At 42.7% G+C, this 17,105-nt stretch overlaps 1 protein-coding gene across 2 annotated transcripts in view; it reads left to right on the forward strand.

Annotated features, from left to right (window-relative positions):
- Window positions 1-17,105, forward strand: part of ptprn2 (protein tyrosine phosphatase receptor type N2) — a 967,505-nt gene that overhangs the window by 211,944 nt on the left and 738,456 nt on the right. For both annotated transcript variants that reach the window (XM_072576204.1, XM_072576205.1), the window contains exon 3: window positions 10,972-11,085. In XM_072576204.1, coding sequence (XP_072432305.1) covers window positions 10,972-11,085 — 114 coding nt within the window. The remainder of the gene's footprint in view (window positions 1-10,971; window positions 11,086-17,105) is intronic.

The following is a 17,105-nucleotide window of genomic DNA, read 5'->3' on the forward strand; positions in this document are numbered from 1 at the left end:
TCTCAGTGCTGATAGGTCCACTAATGAACTTATCAGCAGCACATACCAGTCAGCACTTAGACCTGTGATTTCTACCCAGACTGATTCCACATCATGATCCTTTGCATCTATATCACTACTACCACCACCTTGATACCTTCCTTCAAGCAGTTGGGTAATTAAGGAGGCCATGATGTGGACAAGGTCAAAAATGACACCTGAAGAAGGAAGGAAGCTCCAAAAGCTTGTGTTTTCAAATAAACCTGTTGATCTAAAACTTGGTGTCTTGTGACTTTTGATTGTAAGTAAGGAAAGAGTTGCTGGGGATGCTGAGAGCTGGCAGCAGGAGTGCTGTGTGTTGGGAGTGGAGGCTGCATTCCAGGAGCCAGCAGTTGTTATGCTGGAGCTGGGAGCATTCTTACCAGGCTGGGTATGGGGAAAATTAGAGGTTGCAAGGGACTGGGGGGAGATGTGGGGTTGCAAAGGATTGGTAGTCAACAGGGAGGCTTTGGAAATTACTACAGATGCTGGAATCTGAAACCAAAAGAGAAAATGCTGGAAAATCTCAGCAGGTCTGGCAGCATCTGTAAGGAGAGAAAAGAGCTGACGTTTCGAGTCCAACTGATCTTTGTCATAGCTTTGTCAAAGGGTCAGTTAGACTCGAAACGTCAGCTTTTTTCTCTCCTTACAGATGCTGCCAGACCTGCTGAGATTTTCCAGCATTTTCTCTTTTGGTTTCAGATGCCAGCATCTGTAGCAATTTGCTTTTACCCAGTGTTTAACCTACTGCCACCTCTCTTCCAGGAATGCCTACCCTGAGGAAGCACTGCTCTTCTCTCTGACAGGATTTAGGTTTGTCTCTCTCCCCCTGTCCACCTTTGCTACTTTCTTTTTCTCTCTCAGTTGAGCTTTGACAAAGGGTCAGTTGGACTCGAAACATCAGCTCTTTTTTCTCTTCTTACAAATGCTGCCAGACCTGCTGAGATTTTCCAGCATTTTCTCTTTTGGAGAGAGGCTTTGGAGTTGGGAGGGAGTTTTATCAGTTCCTGATTTATACCTTGTTTTGCAGTCAGGCAACTCCTCGGGGGCCTTTGGATGACATACCTGTGACTTATATCTCGATACTCCTTATTTCCACCCACACTGATTCCACATCATAATCCTTCACACCTGTATCACACTTTGATACCTTCCTTCCTTAACAAAGCAGCTCCTTTTCCTTTTTGTCGATCTTTCCAGAAAGAAGGACTCTGTGAAATGGATGAATTATCCGTGGTTAACAATATAATGTGCAGGAACAGGAATACCTCCAAGTTCCCATCTGCTCCCATAACCATTGACACCTTTGTCAAAAATCTAATAAACTGAACCTTGAGTAACCTTCACGACCATCTGGGGAAGAGAATTTTCCACATAAACCATAAGACCAAATACATAGGAACAGAAGCAGTTCCTCAACTCTACTTCCTTGCTTTCTCCTTATAACCCTGATTCCTTCACTGATTAAATATCAATCTATTTCAGCTTTGATTGTACTCAACGACTCAATTTCTGAGTAAAGAATTCCACAAATATACTGCCCTCTGAAATTTCTCCTCCTGTCTACCTTAAAATGGCAACCTCTTCCTCTGAGACTATTCCCTCTGGTCCTAGACTCACCCACACAGGGGAAACAACCTCTCTGCATTTAACCTGTCAAATTCTCTCAAAATCTGGGAATCAAGGAGAGTATTCAAACAAAAACTAAGGCATACAAAGCAGCAAAACTATTGGTAGGCCAGTGGATTTGGAATTTTTAGGAATCAGCAGTGGATGACCGAAAAGCTGAAACAATGAGGGAAAAACATTGATTATGAAAGGAAGTTGGCAAGAAACAGGAAAACAAATACTAATAGCTTCCATTTGTGTACGAAAAGAAAAAGAGTGGAACCCTTGGAGGATTCAGCTGTGGAATTGGTAATGAGGAGCAGGGAAATGACTGATAGTGGAGACAAAATTTTGAATCAGTCTTCAGAGAGGAAGACACTGTAAATATTACATAGATATCAGGCAAGCAAGGTGCTCAAGGAAGGAAAGGTCTTGTTATAGTCTCTATCACAAGGGACAATGTATGTAGCAAACTAAAACAGATCTAAAGGCAGACATCCAGGTGTTTTATGGGAAATGGCTGCAGGGATAGTTAGTTGAAATATTCCAGAATTCTAACAAATTGAAAAACTGCTAATGTGATGTTTCTGTTCAGGAAGGGAGGGACACAGAAAGCGGGAACCTATCGGCAAGTTTGCCTAACATTCACTGTTGGGAAAATGCCACTCTAATTAATGAAAAGGATTTTGTGAGGGCTTTTGTTTATAGGTAAACAGATGAGACTTCAGGTCAAAATGGTCATAATTTAGAAGTGACCTATATAATGAAAGGGGAGTTGTAAACTCTCTAGCTGAGCAGTTTAGTTCAGTCTTGAACTAGTGCGGAGTTTAACAATGAACTGTGTGGAAAATCTCTCTCTCTCTCTCTCTCTTTCTCTCTTTCTGCCCTTCAACCTCAACCTGTAAGCATTTGTTCCACTTATACTGGGTTTTAAAGGGGATATGCTTATTGGGACTGTTGTGTATATTCGGAACAGTGTGGTTCAGTCTAGTTTGGATAGACTGAGTTCTGTAGAGGTTCTTTATTCTGTTCTTTGTGTTTCATTGTGTAATTTTGTGAATAACGTTCTGTCTGTTTTAAAATCTAGTAGTCAGTCATGTTATCTTACTCTGGGTAATTTTCACATACACTTACCGAAACAAATTGCAAAGTTATGGTCTGGGGCTGCCTGCTTAAGAATGTTTTGAGTGGTCTGGCCTAGTCCATAACGGTTATCACTAGACTATACAGAGACCCTGGTAACATTCTGAGGACCCGGGTTCAAATCCTGTTATGGCAGATGGTGGAATTTGAATTCAATAAAAATCTGGATGAGGCGTTGGGGAAATTTGGTTCACTCGTGGCCTTTAGGGAAGAAACCTGCCATTCTTACCTGGTCTAGCCTGTATGTGAGTCCAGACCCACAGCAATGTGGTTGACTCTTAACTGCCCTCTGGGTAATTAAGGAAGGACAATAAATGTTGGCCTAGCCAATGTGACTGAAATTTTAAAAAATTATTTTAGCTGGGACTGAGTCGCTCAAATTTTTTATGTGGCAAAGCAAGTATTTCAGTTCCCTAAAGCTATATTTAATTTATTTTGCAGCTATTGACCTCAATAGATGGAGCTCACTTACTGATTGTAATTGTATGCAACCAATGTTTTGCAATTCAGACATGAATTTGCATGTACCCATCTATAACAAGAACATATTAATTACGCGAGGTGTCCTTTGTACACAAAGTGCTTTTGTTTAATTTTGAGTGACATTGTGAAGTATCTGATTCACCACCAAGTTTCAAAATTCAGTATAAAGTTACATTGTATTTCAATTATAATTGCTGTGGATTTGTACAGCCAAACAAGGATTTCTGATGATGGGCAAAGACGAAATATATAATATAAACCTTTGTGTTGTAGATATTAGAAATCTCAAAACAGGAACAACAACTTCAATTGAAGGGGCTCACAAGAGAGAGATACAAGGAAAATGAGAACTGGAACTACATAAGGCATTAATATGGCAGATGGCAGTAACTTGGTCAAAGAAACATTATTTCATGAGGGGTCTTCAAAGAAGAAATTAACATAGAGAGACAGGTTACCTTTTCTAATGAAAGGTCAAGTGGCTGTGTTTTTCTTTTGACAAATGCTGGCTGACTGAATATTTCCAACATTTCTTTATTGCTCGTATTGAAATGTTACTTGTTTTTGAAAGGTTTGTGTTATCTAATGCGTACAAAATGAAGAAAGCAAAATGGCAACATGCTGTTAGCGCGTTAACCTGTCACAGCTGGGACCAAACGCAGATTCATCTCAGTTATTGGTGATCATCAGGAGAGAAAGGATTTGCATTAATATAGTTCCTTTCAGACATCAGAAAACACAGTACAGCCATCGAAGTCCTCCTAAAGTAGAAGCAAACACCGCACACTATTCCGTCCACGCCGACCAGATATCCCAACCCAATCTAGTCTCACCTGCCAGCGCCCGGCCCATATCCCTCCAAACCCTTCCTATTCATATACCCATCCAAATGCCTCTGAAATGTTGCAATTGTACCAGCCTCCACCACTGCCTCTGGCAGTTCATTCCATACACGTACCACCCTCTGTGTGAAAAAATTGCCCCTTAGCTCTCTTTTATGTCTTTCCCCTCTCACCCTAAACCTATGCCCTCTAGTTCTGGACTCCCTGACCCCAGGGAAAAGAATTTGTCTATTTACCCTATCCATTTGAGATGTCACTTAATGAAAAAGAGGGAAGAACAGGCTTTTAAATGATCTGATCTCTTTTAGATTAGTTGTGACCATCTTTGCTGAGTTTATCTACTCAAGGCCTATCCCAATTTGTACCGATCATTACTGTATTGCAGATTTTCCATCCACTTTTAATTTTATTTCCCCTTCTGGATTCTCAGAAGAGCCTACTGTTGGCAAGGATTTATGTGCTGTCTCACTCTCTCTGCTGCCTACACTCCCACTAGTTAATGTCCACCAAATGGCTCTAACAGAAGTGTCATTAAAGCTGTTGGATTTCAAAGAGAGCTTTGTAGCCTTTCTCTGTCCTACCCTGGAACGTTGGCCATTTGAAAGCTGAGGTGGGGGAAGAACCTTTTTCAGCCATTTGGACAAATGCAATCCTATAAATTTGATTTTGCAAACGTTTGGTCTCAATATTGTGGAGCTGGCTTAAGAAGGACCAGACTCACATTTGTTTGACTGGCCCTGTCATTGAATCCAGAAAGTGCAGCTGAGGCTTTGCTGTTGGAGTTTCTCTTGTGCATGTGTATGTCGCTGATACACAGTCCAGGCCTCAGTGCTCTTCAGGAGTGCAGGACCACACAGAGAGCAGCAAGCTGAGGATCGGAGCTCAGGAAGTGCAGCTACAGAGTCAGGAGCAATGAGGAGACGATCAGAGCTGGCCAGTTTAATCAGTGGGTTGGAATGATGTGTTTCATTGTTTGTGAAGCATGCAGTCCATTCCTGTGGCAGCATCGAGTCTGTGCTTATCTCAAGCTCTGAAAGCAGGTCCACAAAAAAAAAGAGGATGCTGACATTGAACCGAAAAACCCATGATCGAAAGGACGGATTGGAACAGGAGATATAGCAATTTCCCAGCAGCCATGATGTGTATGAATTCCTCAGCATACTCAATGTCATCTCCTGTGCAAGCTCCTACCTGGCTGACAGCTGACATGGGAATGGTGCTCATCGAGGACAGAGAGGCAGTAGGTGATGATTCAGAAGGATGTCTTTGAGGATTTCCTCAATGGAGACTCAGTCCTCGAAGTGGGTGCTATCAGGAAGGGCCTCAGCACAATCCCAGCCCAATATGAGATTGTAAAGGTCATTACAGCTGAGGGGTGCTACTGGAATCACTGCAGAAATGTAGCAGAGATGCACTGTTACCGCAAGCATGTGAAGGAAGAAAGCACATCAGCGAGTCTCTGAAGTCATAGAGTCATGGAGATGTACAGCATGGAAACAGACCCTTCGGTCCAACTCGTCCTCCAAACCCTTCCTATTCATATACCCATCCAAATGCCTTTTAAATGTTGCAGTTATACCAGCCTCCGGCATCTCATTCCATGCACGTACCACCCTCTGTGTGAAAAAGCTGCCCCCCAGGTCCCTTTTATATCTTTCCCCTCTCACCCTAAATCTATGCCCTCTAGTTCTGGATTCCCCACCCCAGGGAAAAGACTTTGTCTATTTATCCTATCCATGCCCCTCATACTTTTGTTAACCCCTATAAGGTCACCCCTCAGCCTCCGATGCTCCAGGGAAAACAGCCCCAGCCTGTTCAACCTCTCCCTGTAGCTCAAATCCTCCAACCCTGGCAACACCCTTGGAATTGTTTTCCAAACCCTTTCAAGTTTCACAACATCTTTCCGATAGAAAGGAGACCAGAATTGCATGCAATATTCCAACAGTGGCCTAGCTAATGTCCTGTACAGCTGCAACATGACCTCCCACCTCCTGTACTCAATACTCTGACCAATAAAGGAAAGCATACCAAATGACTTCTTCACTATCCTATCTACCTGTGACTCCACTTTCAAGGAGCTAAGAACCTGCACTCCAAAGTCTCTTTGTTCATCAACACTCCCATGGACTTTACCATTAAGATTAGATTTTGATTAGATTAGATTCCCTACAGTGTGGAAACAGGCCCTTCGGCCCAACAAGTCCACCCTGACCCTCCGAAGAGAACCCACCCATAACCATTCCCCTACATTTACCCCTGAGTAATCCACCTAACACTACAGGCAGTTTAGCATGGCCAATTCATCTAACCTGTACATCTTTGGACTGTGGGAGGAAACCGGAGCACCCGGAGGAAACCCATGCAGACATGGGGACTATGTCCAAACTCCACACAGACAGTTGCCCGAGGTGGGAATTGAACCCGAGTCCCTAGCACTGTGAGGCCGCAGTGCTAACCACTGAGCCACCATGCCACCCAAAGTGTATAAATCCTGCTAAGATTTGCTTTCCCAAAATGCAACATCTCACATGTACCTAAATTAAACTCCTTCTGCCACTTCTCAGCCCATTGGCCCATCTGGTCAAGATCCCATTGTAATCTGAGATAATCTTCTTCGCTGTCCACTAACCTCTAATTCAATGCCGGGGCAATTAGATTAGATTCCCTACAGTGTGTAAGTGGGCCCTTGGGCCCAACAAGTCCATACCGACCCTCCTAAGAGTAGCCTACTCAGATCAATACCCCTACCCTACATTTACTCCTGGCTAATGTACCTAACACTATGGGCAATTTAGCATGACCAATTCATCTGACTTGTACATCTTTGGGATTGTGGGAGGAAACCCATGCAGACATGAGCAGAATGTGCAAACTCCACACAGACAGTGACCCGCGGTGGGAATCGAACCTGGGTCTCTGGCGCTGCGAGGCAGCAGTGCTAACCAATGAGCCACCATGCTGCCCAACAGAGGCTAAGAACGACAAATTTAGATGAAGAAAAATGGGAGGAGGGTCAAGTTGAACCTAAACACCAGTGTGAACCAAATGGTCTATTTCTGTGCTGTAATAAGAAACTATATGCCATATCCTTTCCATAATGTAGTGGTTCTGAGGGTAAGGTGAAAAATAGCTGTGATCCCAATAATAGATCTTTTTTAGTAAACTGCTTTCAGATAAATTAGCACAGCTAAGACTCTGGTTTGACAAAATTGTGATAACTATATCGATCTTTCTGCTGTTCCCAAAATTACTCCTGACTAACCTCCTCTCGGTGCCTAAAGAGCTCCTATCAGAGACAGCATACATATTCTGTCAATCAACAGGAAAAGTGGATGTGATCTTCACAGCAAGACATATCCAAGAACTGTGCAGAAAGCAGCAGCAGAGCTAAACAATACCTTGACTTCACAAAGGCCTTTTAACAGTGTCAACCAAGAGGGATTATGACATGTTTTTTCCGAATTTGGGTGCCTGCAGAAATTAGTCACCATGTTCTACCAGCGACACAGCAGCCTACAAGCTGTGATGCTCATCACCAGGTTCACTAGAGACCCCATTTGTGGGAGGTCAAGGCAAGGCTGTGTCACCATTCCGATGATCTTCACTATCTTTGGCACTGCAACACTCTGCCCCATTTTCTGTCAAGCTTCTGGCTGGAGTGGAGCCGTTTTACAGGATGAATAGGAGACCATTCAACCTACACTGTTCCAGTCTGGAACCGAGACTATTAGAGTCTCTGTTATTGCGTTGCAGTATGTGGATGTCACTGCAAGCCATTGTCGGTGCACTCAAGGAGATGGATGAGGTAATGGGCTTTAAGTTAAGCATCTGGGTGACAAAGGTACTCTGTTGGCCTGCTCCCACTCCACAACATGATTCTCTGAAAATCGCCATCTACAGCGAACCACTGGAAAATGTGCATCGAATCTCAGTCCTAGGGAACCTCCTCTTAGCAAAGGCTGACATTGATGAAGAACATTGCTGCATTATGCCAGTATAGGCTTTGGCCATCAGAGGAACAGAGTATTTGATGTAAAGCACTCAATAGCAGGCTTATGCTCTATTAGGCAGTATAGGTTATCTTTCTTGACTATGTGTTGGAGCCATGGACCATGCACAACAGGCATCCAAAATCCTTGGGAAAAAAAATCATTGGAGAGACCTCCACAAAATCCTGCATATCCAACGGAAGAATATTTGCTGCAGTATCAGTGTCCTCACATCCCCAGTACCGAGGCACTGGTTATGATCAGTCAGCTGTGAAGGATTCTCACATTGTTTGCATGCCTTACGCAAGACTTCTGAAACAAGCTCTCTAACTTGAGCTATGTCACAGCAAGCAGCTATCAGATGGTAGTCAGGATGGTTAATGAAATGTTGGCCCTTATTTCAATGGGGTTGGAATCGAAGAGTAGGGAGCTCTTATTGCAACTGTGCAAGGTGCTGGTGAGACTGCATCTGGAGTACTGTGAGCAGTTTTATCTAAGGTATCATTTGATTGGAGCCAGTTCAGAGAAGGTTCACTAGAATGATCCTTGGTATAGAGGGATTGTTTCATGAGCAGAGGTTACACGGCTTGGGACTAAACTCACGGGAGTTTAGAAGAATGAGAGTTGAATTCATTGAAACGTGTAGGATTCCTAAGGGGCTTGACGGGGTAAATGCTGAGAGGATGTTTCTCCTCATGGGAGAATTGAGCACTCAGAGGGCATCATCTCAGAATAAAGCAACACCAAGTTAAGACTGAGATGAGGAGGATCTTCTTTTCTCAGAGGGTTGTGGTCATAGAGATATACAGCACAGACCCTTCAGTCCAATTCATCCATGCCGACCAGATATCCCAACCCAATCTAGTCCCACTTGCTAGCAAACGACCCATATCTCTCCAAACCTTCCTATTCATGTACCCATCTAGATTCTTTTTAAACATTGCAATTGTACCAGCCTCCACCACTTCCTCTGGTAGCTCGTTCTCCCCGTGTCTGCGTGGGTTTCCTCCGGGTGCTCCGGTTTCCCCCCACAGTCCAAAGATGTGCAGGTCAGGTGAATTGGCCATGCTAAATTGCTTGTAGTGTTAGGTAAGGGGTAAATGTAGGGGTATGGGTGGGTTGCGCTTCGGCGGGTCGGTGTGGACTTGTTGGGCCGAAGGGCCTGTTTCCACACTGTAATGTAATCTCATTCCATACAAGCACCACTCTCTGCATAAAAAAGTTGCCCCTTAGGATTCTTCTTATATCTTTTCCCTCTCACCCTAAACCTATGCCCTTTAGTCCTGGACTCCCCCACCCCAAGGAAATACTTTGTCTATTTGTCCTTTCCATGCCCCTCATGATTTTATAAACTTCTATAAGGTCACCCCTCAGCTTCCAATGTTCCAGGGGAAAACAGCCCCAGCCTATCCAATCTCTCCCTATAGCTCAAATCCTCCACGGAATTCCTTGCTGTAGAGAGCTGTGGGGCAGAGTCCTTGCATATAATTACAGCTGAGATATCCTTGATTTTCCTATTATTTAAGAATTTATAGTGAAAGAGCAGGAAAGTGGATGTGAGGAATGTCGAATCAGCCATGATCCTACTAAATGTTGGTGCAGGCTCGAGGGGGTGAACAGACTACACCTGTTCGTATTTCTTTCAGTCATATGGAGCCTTTCACAGGTACAGGACATGGTCATATGTCAGATCTTTAAAATCACACTCTTATATGAGATCACGTTTGTAAGTATTGGAGACCTCCTTATATTCTGAGATTATAAAATACAGTAAATGAATACAAGTCTTTTCCTTTTGCTTACACAGTTGGTCTGCTGCATACTTCAAGTAGCACTATCCCTGCTTTACTTAATAATATGCTCAACTAGCTTTCATGTACATGTTTTGAACAGCTATTAACATTGCTTTTATAATAAACCCATACAAAGAGAGGTCATTGATCTGATACATTAACTTCCTCTCTTTATATATGCTGCCTGACCCGCTGAACATTCTGTTGTTTTTTTCTTATTTCTAATTTCCAGTGTTTCCAGTATTTTATTGGTGTGAACTTCAACTCAAGAGCGCAATTCTGTTGAGAAAAAAGACATGGAACAATAAGACACAACTTACTTCCCAGTACTGCCCTTGGTCGTGGACCACGAAACAAGAAAATCACAAATTGACTTTGTGACTACCACGTTGATAATCTAGTGGTCCTCATCTTCAATAGATAATTCAAATTTACTTAGATCCTTGGAGAATGGATGACACAGAGGAGATTCATTAAAGGTTTTCAAAGTCATGTGGAGGTCTGGACCAAGTAGAGAGGGAGAAATTCTTCCTGTTGGTAAAAGGATCAGAAAAACTGACTGAAAGTTTTTGTGGCAAAGGTTGCAATAATAACGAGGAGGGAGAGAAACCTTATGGAGCGTGTGGTTAGAATTTGGAAAACAGCACTCATAAGTGTGGTCGAGGCAGATTGAATTGAGGTGTTGGATAATTGACTTCTGTGAAAATGTTTTTGAGGTCTGTGGGGAAAGAGCGGGAGGACGGTGGCTGAGACCAGCTGAGTTCTTCTTCCAGAGCGAGATAGCACAAACATGACAGACTGAATGACTGCCCTCTGCGCAGTAGCTGCTTTATGGTTCTGGTCATTGTTAATTTTTCACACGAATACAGTTTAACACAGCAGTGTCTTCATTGAAATGTTTTCATGACTTTGTTCTGATTGTAGAAGAGATTGTAGTCCATCACAGATCCATCTCCGTCAGCCAAGAGATTATCCAATTTGTGTGCTGGAGTGAATGTGTTCCCATTTCCCGCACATGTTTTAACAGCGAGATTTGTGGTGAAAGCTTTACAGACTTTTGAATAATTATTCAGGAATCTTCTCGTTGTTTTGCAGATGGAATATTCGGGAGGTGTCAGCTGGTCACGGTGATAGACATAGATAAATATGAAGTTTCACCAGCCGATCTTCAACGCCTCCGGACTGTCCTCCAGGAACTGGACCTCAGAGGTACACGTTAAATAAGATGGTTTTGAAAAAGGGCTTTTTCAATGAAGCTTCTGTTATGTCTCAGGAGCTTCACCGCATTATTACTAAGATTGCATCATGTATAGTATGAAACCATTGAAATATTTGTAAGATTTTCTCATATTTCTAACTGCGACTACACTTCAAATGTGCTTCATTGGCTGCAGAGCAGTTTGGGTTTGGTTTGACAGAATCCCTGCATTGTGGAAACAAGTCATTCAGCTCAACAAGTCCACACCGACTCTCCTGAGAGCATCTCACCCAGACTCACGACCCTCTACCCTATCTCTGCATTTCCCCTGGCTAATCCACCCCTGGACACTACAGGCAATTTAGCATGGCCAATCCACTTTACCTGCACATTTTTGGACAGAAGCCAAGCACCCAGAGGAAACTCACACTGACATGAGGAGAATGTGCAAACTCTACGCAGACAGTTGCCCGAAGCTGGGATTGAACCCGGGTCCCTCAGGGTTAACGGTGCTTTATAAATGTCATTCCTTCCTCATATAAAAAAATGACATGTGAATTGGCTTCAGAAGTTTTTCTCAGTGTTCTCAGTAGTCTGTGCAATCTGGCTTTCCCAGTAAGTAATAGTTTGTGGTCTTTGAATTGACACGCTCCTCGACAGGTAAATTGGTTTGTTTATGAGCTGGGTAGCTGGCACCTTAGTGTGAAACACGAATGTTGTCAGACCAATCACTGATCTGTCAGGCTAGAAAACCCAATAAACTGAGCTTGAAGGTCAACCCATCTGGTGCTTGTAAGGAATGAGTGTCCAATTGGACCTGGACACGATTAGCAAACGCAACACTGTGATCACAAAGCGTTTTAGACTTTCAAATAACTTGTATGTGCTGACAAAAATGCTTTAGCTAAGGAGTCAGGAATATTGACTGTTCTTCTCAAAACAGGAATAGTTTCTAAAGCTGAACAATTTTAGAAAAATCTTTTTGACAGTTACAAGTAATTTTGAGAGCTCAAGTTCCATCCAAAGTACGTTTTTGTTAGGTAACACTTGCAGTTTTTGATAAAATTTATTTATATTATCAAATGGAAAATCTTTCAAGGCAATTTCACGGATAACGAGTCACTTTTTGCTGTTAAGTCATCATGATAGAAGAGGATATCAGACAGAACTTTTTGACCAAGTGGTGAGAGAGTCATGGAAAGAGTTACTTTAACAGATTCCAAAGGCAATAAAAACATGTTTCTGGAAAGGGAAGGTGATCAAAGATAGGATGAGGAAGGCAGGAGTAAAGGAATTCACATTTATACACCAATTCTTATATTCCAAGATACATCCGAGACAGCATCTTCCAAACCCATGCCTGCTGCCATCTAGAATTGGCCATGCTAAATTGCCCGTAGTGTTAGGTAAGGGGTAGATGTAGATGTAGATGTAGGGGTATGGGTGGGTTATGCTTCGGCGGGGCGGTGTGGACTTGTTGGGTGGAAGGGCCTGTTTCCACACTATAAGTAATCTAATCTAATCTAGAAGGACAAGGTCAGCAGATATAGAGAAACACCACCACCTGCAAATTCCCCTCCAAGTCACTTGCCATATTGACTTGGAAATGTATCATCATTCCTTCAGTGCTGTTAAGGCAAAATCCTGGAATTGTCTCCCTCACAACATTGTGGGTATATTTACTGTGGTTCATTCTACAGACAAATATAACAATGCCCTGCTCTGTACCAAGTAAAGCTATTTGATATTTTATAACCTTCTAAATAGTGAGATGACATTTCGAACTTCATCTGAAGGATAGCACCTCGAACATTCTGTTAGGGCAGCAGCTGAGCCTGAACAGAGATTGCGTGCACACATCTTGGAACAAGAATTAAGTTCCCCTTAATGTGAAGTCGAATCAAGTTCAGAGGAACCTTGATTTTCCAAATATCAATTATCTGAATTTTGGATTGTCTGAAGAAGATCTCGGTTTCCTCCCACAGTCCAAAGATGTGCAGGTCAGGTGAATTGGCCATGCTAAATTGCCCATAGTGTTAGGTAAGGTGTAGATGTAGGGGTATGGGTGGGTTGCGCTTCGGCGGGTGTGGTGTGGACTTGTTGGGCCGAAGGGCCTGTTTCCACACTGTAAGTAATCTAATCTAATCTAATCTCAAGGTCCCGCAAAAGTGTTACATCAAAGCGGTAATTTACAGAATGCAAAGAATAGTTTGTTTAAATAGCAGACTCACTAAAATTATAGATTTAAACAAATTCTCTGGTAGAGCACAGCCTTAGATCAGTATGGCTTCCCTTGTTTAAGGTAATATTGATCATCCAAATAATCAATTATCCGAATGAAGCAGTGCCCACCCATCTCGTTTGGGTAATTGAGGTTCCTCTGTATTAGAGGAAAAGGCAGCAGTGTAGGGTCGAGGTTGTCAGATTGGCTATGACTTCATTCAATGGTGGAACAGACTTGACGGGCTGAATGGCCTACTTCAGCTCCCGTGTCTTAATGTGCAAAACCTTCTGACATGGTCATGCTTTGTATTTTCATCAAAAAGAGCAGGCTTGTTGGAGTTTCTATTGTACCTGAGATTTGGGACGTGTGCATGGAGAGGTCAAATAGGCAAAGCTAGTTAATGGGGTGAGCATAACTTGCAGTGTTAGGATGGACCTTGGAGTATTCATCCCCCTCTTAGCTGCACATAATTTAATTTGATTTAATTTATTGTCACTTGTACCTAGGTACAGTGAAAGGTTTTGTGTGCAGTACAGGCAGATCATCACATATGAAGACCATTGGGTGATAGAACACAGCAAGGAATATAAAGATACAGCTGCAAAGAAGGTGCACAAAAAGGAAGATCAACATTTGATTCGAAATTTGAGGGGTTCATTCAGAAGAGAGGATTCTGGGTAATCTAAGATGGAGGACGGGAAAAATTTCTGGTTGTAGCAGCTGCTCCTTTTTTGAGGTATTTTAGGTGCTGGAGGTGATTTCCTCAAATTCCAGGAGCAGCAATTACTGTTTCATATGCTGTTGCATTGTTTTGGAACTTTGGAAAAAAAAGTCAAAACAACAGCAGTTTTAAAAGGGAGAAGAGCAGACAAAGGAAGCACATGGTGAGGTCAGTGCAGGAGAGAGAGAGGGAAAGAAACTGACACCACAGTGAACCTGCACAGTTTTTGCCTTTGCTTTTTGAATTCATGTATCGCTGGACATTGGAGTGTGTCTGGGAAAATTAACGAACAGTGAAATTCATAACTAATCTTGGAGAAACTTGTCTGGGAGAGGTCATAGCACAGAAACAGATAAGTGAACAGTTTAAGTGTGGCCTACAGAAAGACTGCAGTATTGAGTTGAGTGGGTTCTTTATTGATTATATGTTTTTTGAGATATCTCTTGATTAAACTTATTATATAGGCCATAACTATTAATTTAACCTGGGGCAGTGTTTTGTAGATGAATAAGACGGTGTTATTTTCTGGGTCTGTAGATTGTGAAGGAGCAAAAATGACCTTTAGTAGAGTGATACGTGCTTCTTGTCAGATGTGGGAGTTTAAAGAGAGTCTAAGGGTTACTGAGGATTATATCTGCAATAAATGCTGTTGGATGCAAATATTATCAGATCGAATGGATCGGTTGGAGAGACAAAAGCAATGAGGAATTTGCAACAGCAACAGTATGTGATGGATGGCAGTTATAGGAAGGGCGGAAAGTCTCAGATACAGTCACATAGATGGGTTAACGCCAGGAAAGGTAAGAGAGGTAGGCATCTAGTGCAGGAGATTTCTGTGGCTATACCCATTTCAAACAAGTATGCTCCGTTGGAAAATGTAGGGAGTGATGGATTCTCAGTGGAACGTAGCACGAACAGCCAAGTTTCTGGTATTGAGACTGGCTCTAATGCAACGAGGGGTACGTCTAGTTCCAAGAGATCAATTGTGTTCGGGGATTTTCTAATCCAAGGTACAGACAGACGTTTCTGTGGCCAGCAGCGAAAAAGCAGAATGGTGTGTTGCTTCCCTGGTGCCAGGATCAAGGATGTCTCAGAGAGGGTGCAGAATGTTCTCACGGGGGAGAAGGGCCAGCAAGAGGTCATTGTCCACATTGAAACCAATTACATAGGAAGGGAAAAGGATAGATTCTGAAGGGAGATTACAGAGTGTTAGGCAAGAATTTAAAAAGGAGGTCCTCGAGTGTAGTAATATCTGGATTACTCCCGGTGTTATGAGCTAGTGAGCGTAGGAATAGGAAGATAGAGCAGATGAATGCATGACTGGGGAGCTGGTGAATGGGGAAGGATTCACATTTTTGTATCATTGGAATCTTTTTTAGAGTAGAAGTGACCTGAACAAGAAGGATGGATTACACCTAAATTGGAGGGGGACTAATATACTGGCAGGGAAATTTGCAAGAGCTGCTCGGGAAGATTTAAACTAGTGAGGTGGGGGGGTGGAAACCAGGGAGATAGTGAGGAAAGAGATCAATCTGAGACTGGTACAGTTGAGAATAGAAGCAAGTCAAACAGTCAGGGCAGGCAGGGACAAGGTAGGACTAATAAATTAAACTGCATTTATTTCAATGCAAGGGGCCTAACAGGGAAGGCAGATGAACTCAGGTCATGGTTAGGAACATGGGACTGGGGTATCATAGCAAATACAGAAACATGGCTCAGGGATAGGCAGAACTGGCAGCTTAATGTTCCAGGATATAAATGCTACAGGAAGGATAGAAAGGGAGGCAAGAGAGGAGGGGGAGTTGCGTTTTTGTTAAGGGATAGCATTACAGCTGTGCTGAGGGAGGATACTCCTGGAAATGCATCCAGGGAAGTTATTTGGGTGGAACTGAGAAATAAGAAAGGGATGATCACCTTACTGGGATTGTATTACAGACCCCCTAATAAACAGAGGGAAATTGAGAAACAAACTTGTAAGGGGATCTCAGCTTTCTGTAAGAATAATAGGGTGGTTATTGTAGGGGATTTTAACTTTCCAAACATTGACTGGGACTGCCATAGTGTTAAAGGTTTAGATGGAGAGGAATTTGTTAAATGTGTACAAGAAAAGTTTCTGATTCAGTATGTGGATGTACCTACTAGAGAAGGTGCAAAACTTGAATTACTCTTGGGAAATAAGGCAGGGCAGGTGACTGAGGTGTCAGTGCGGGAGCACTTTGGGGCCAGTGCCCATAATTCAATTTGTTTTAAAATAGTGATGGAAAAGGATAGACCAGATCTAAAAGTTGATGTTCTAAATTGGAGAAAGGCCAATCTTGATGGTATTAGGCAAGAACATTCGAAAGCTGACTGGGGGCACATGTTCGCAGGAAAAGGGACGGCTGGAAAATGGGAACCCTTTATTAATGAAATAACGAGAATCCAGAGAAAGAGTATTCCTGTTAGGGTGAAAGGATAGGTGGTAGGTATAGGGTATGCTGGATGACTAAAGAAATTGAGGGTTTGGTTAAGGAAAAGAAGGAAGCATATGTAAGGTAGAGACAGGATAGATCGAGTGAGTCCTTAGAAGAGTATAAAGGCAGTAGGAGTATACTTAAGAGGGAAATCAGGAGGGAAAAGTGGGGACATGAGATAGCTTTGGCAAATAGAATTAAGGAGAATCCAAAGAGTTTTTACAAATACATTAAGGACAAAAGAGTAACTAAGGAGAGAATAGGGCCCCTCAAAGATCAGCAAGGCGGCCTTTGTGTGGAGCAGCAGAAAATGGGGGAGATACTAAATGAGTATTTTGCGTCAGTATTTGCTGTGGAAAAGGACATGGAAGATATAGAATGTAGGGAAATAGATGGTGACATCTTAAACAATGTCCATATTACAGAGGAGGAAGTGCTGGATGTCTTGAAACGTATAATAGTGGATAAATCCCCAGGACCTGATCAGGTGTGCTCTAGAACACTGTGGGAAGCTAGAGAAGTGATTGCTGGGGCCTTTGCTGAGATATTTGTATCATCGATAGTCACAGGTGAGGTGTCGGAAGACTGGAGGTTGGCTAACATGGTGCCACTGTTTAAGAAAAATGGTAAGGA

The sequence above is a fragment of the Chiloscyllium punctatum genome, chromosome 8 (genome assembly GCF_047496795.1).
Source record: "Chiloscyllium punctatum isolate Juve2018m chromosome 8, sChiPun1.3, whole genome shotgun sequence".
NCBI lineage: Eukaryota > Metazoa > Chordata > Chondrichthyes > Orectolobiformes > Hemiscylliidae > Chiloscyllium > Chiloscyllium punctatum.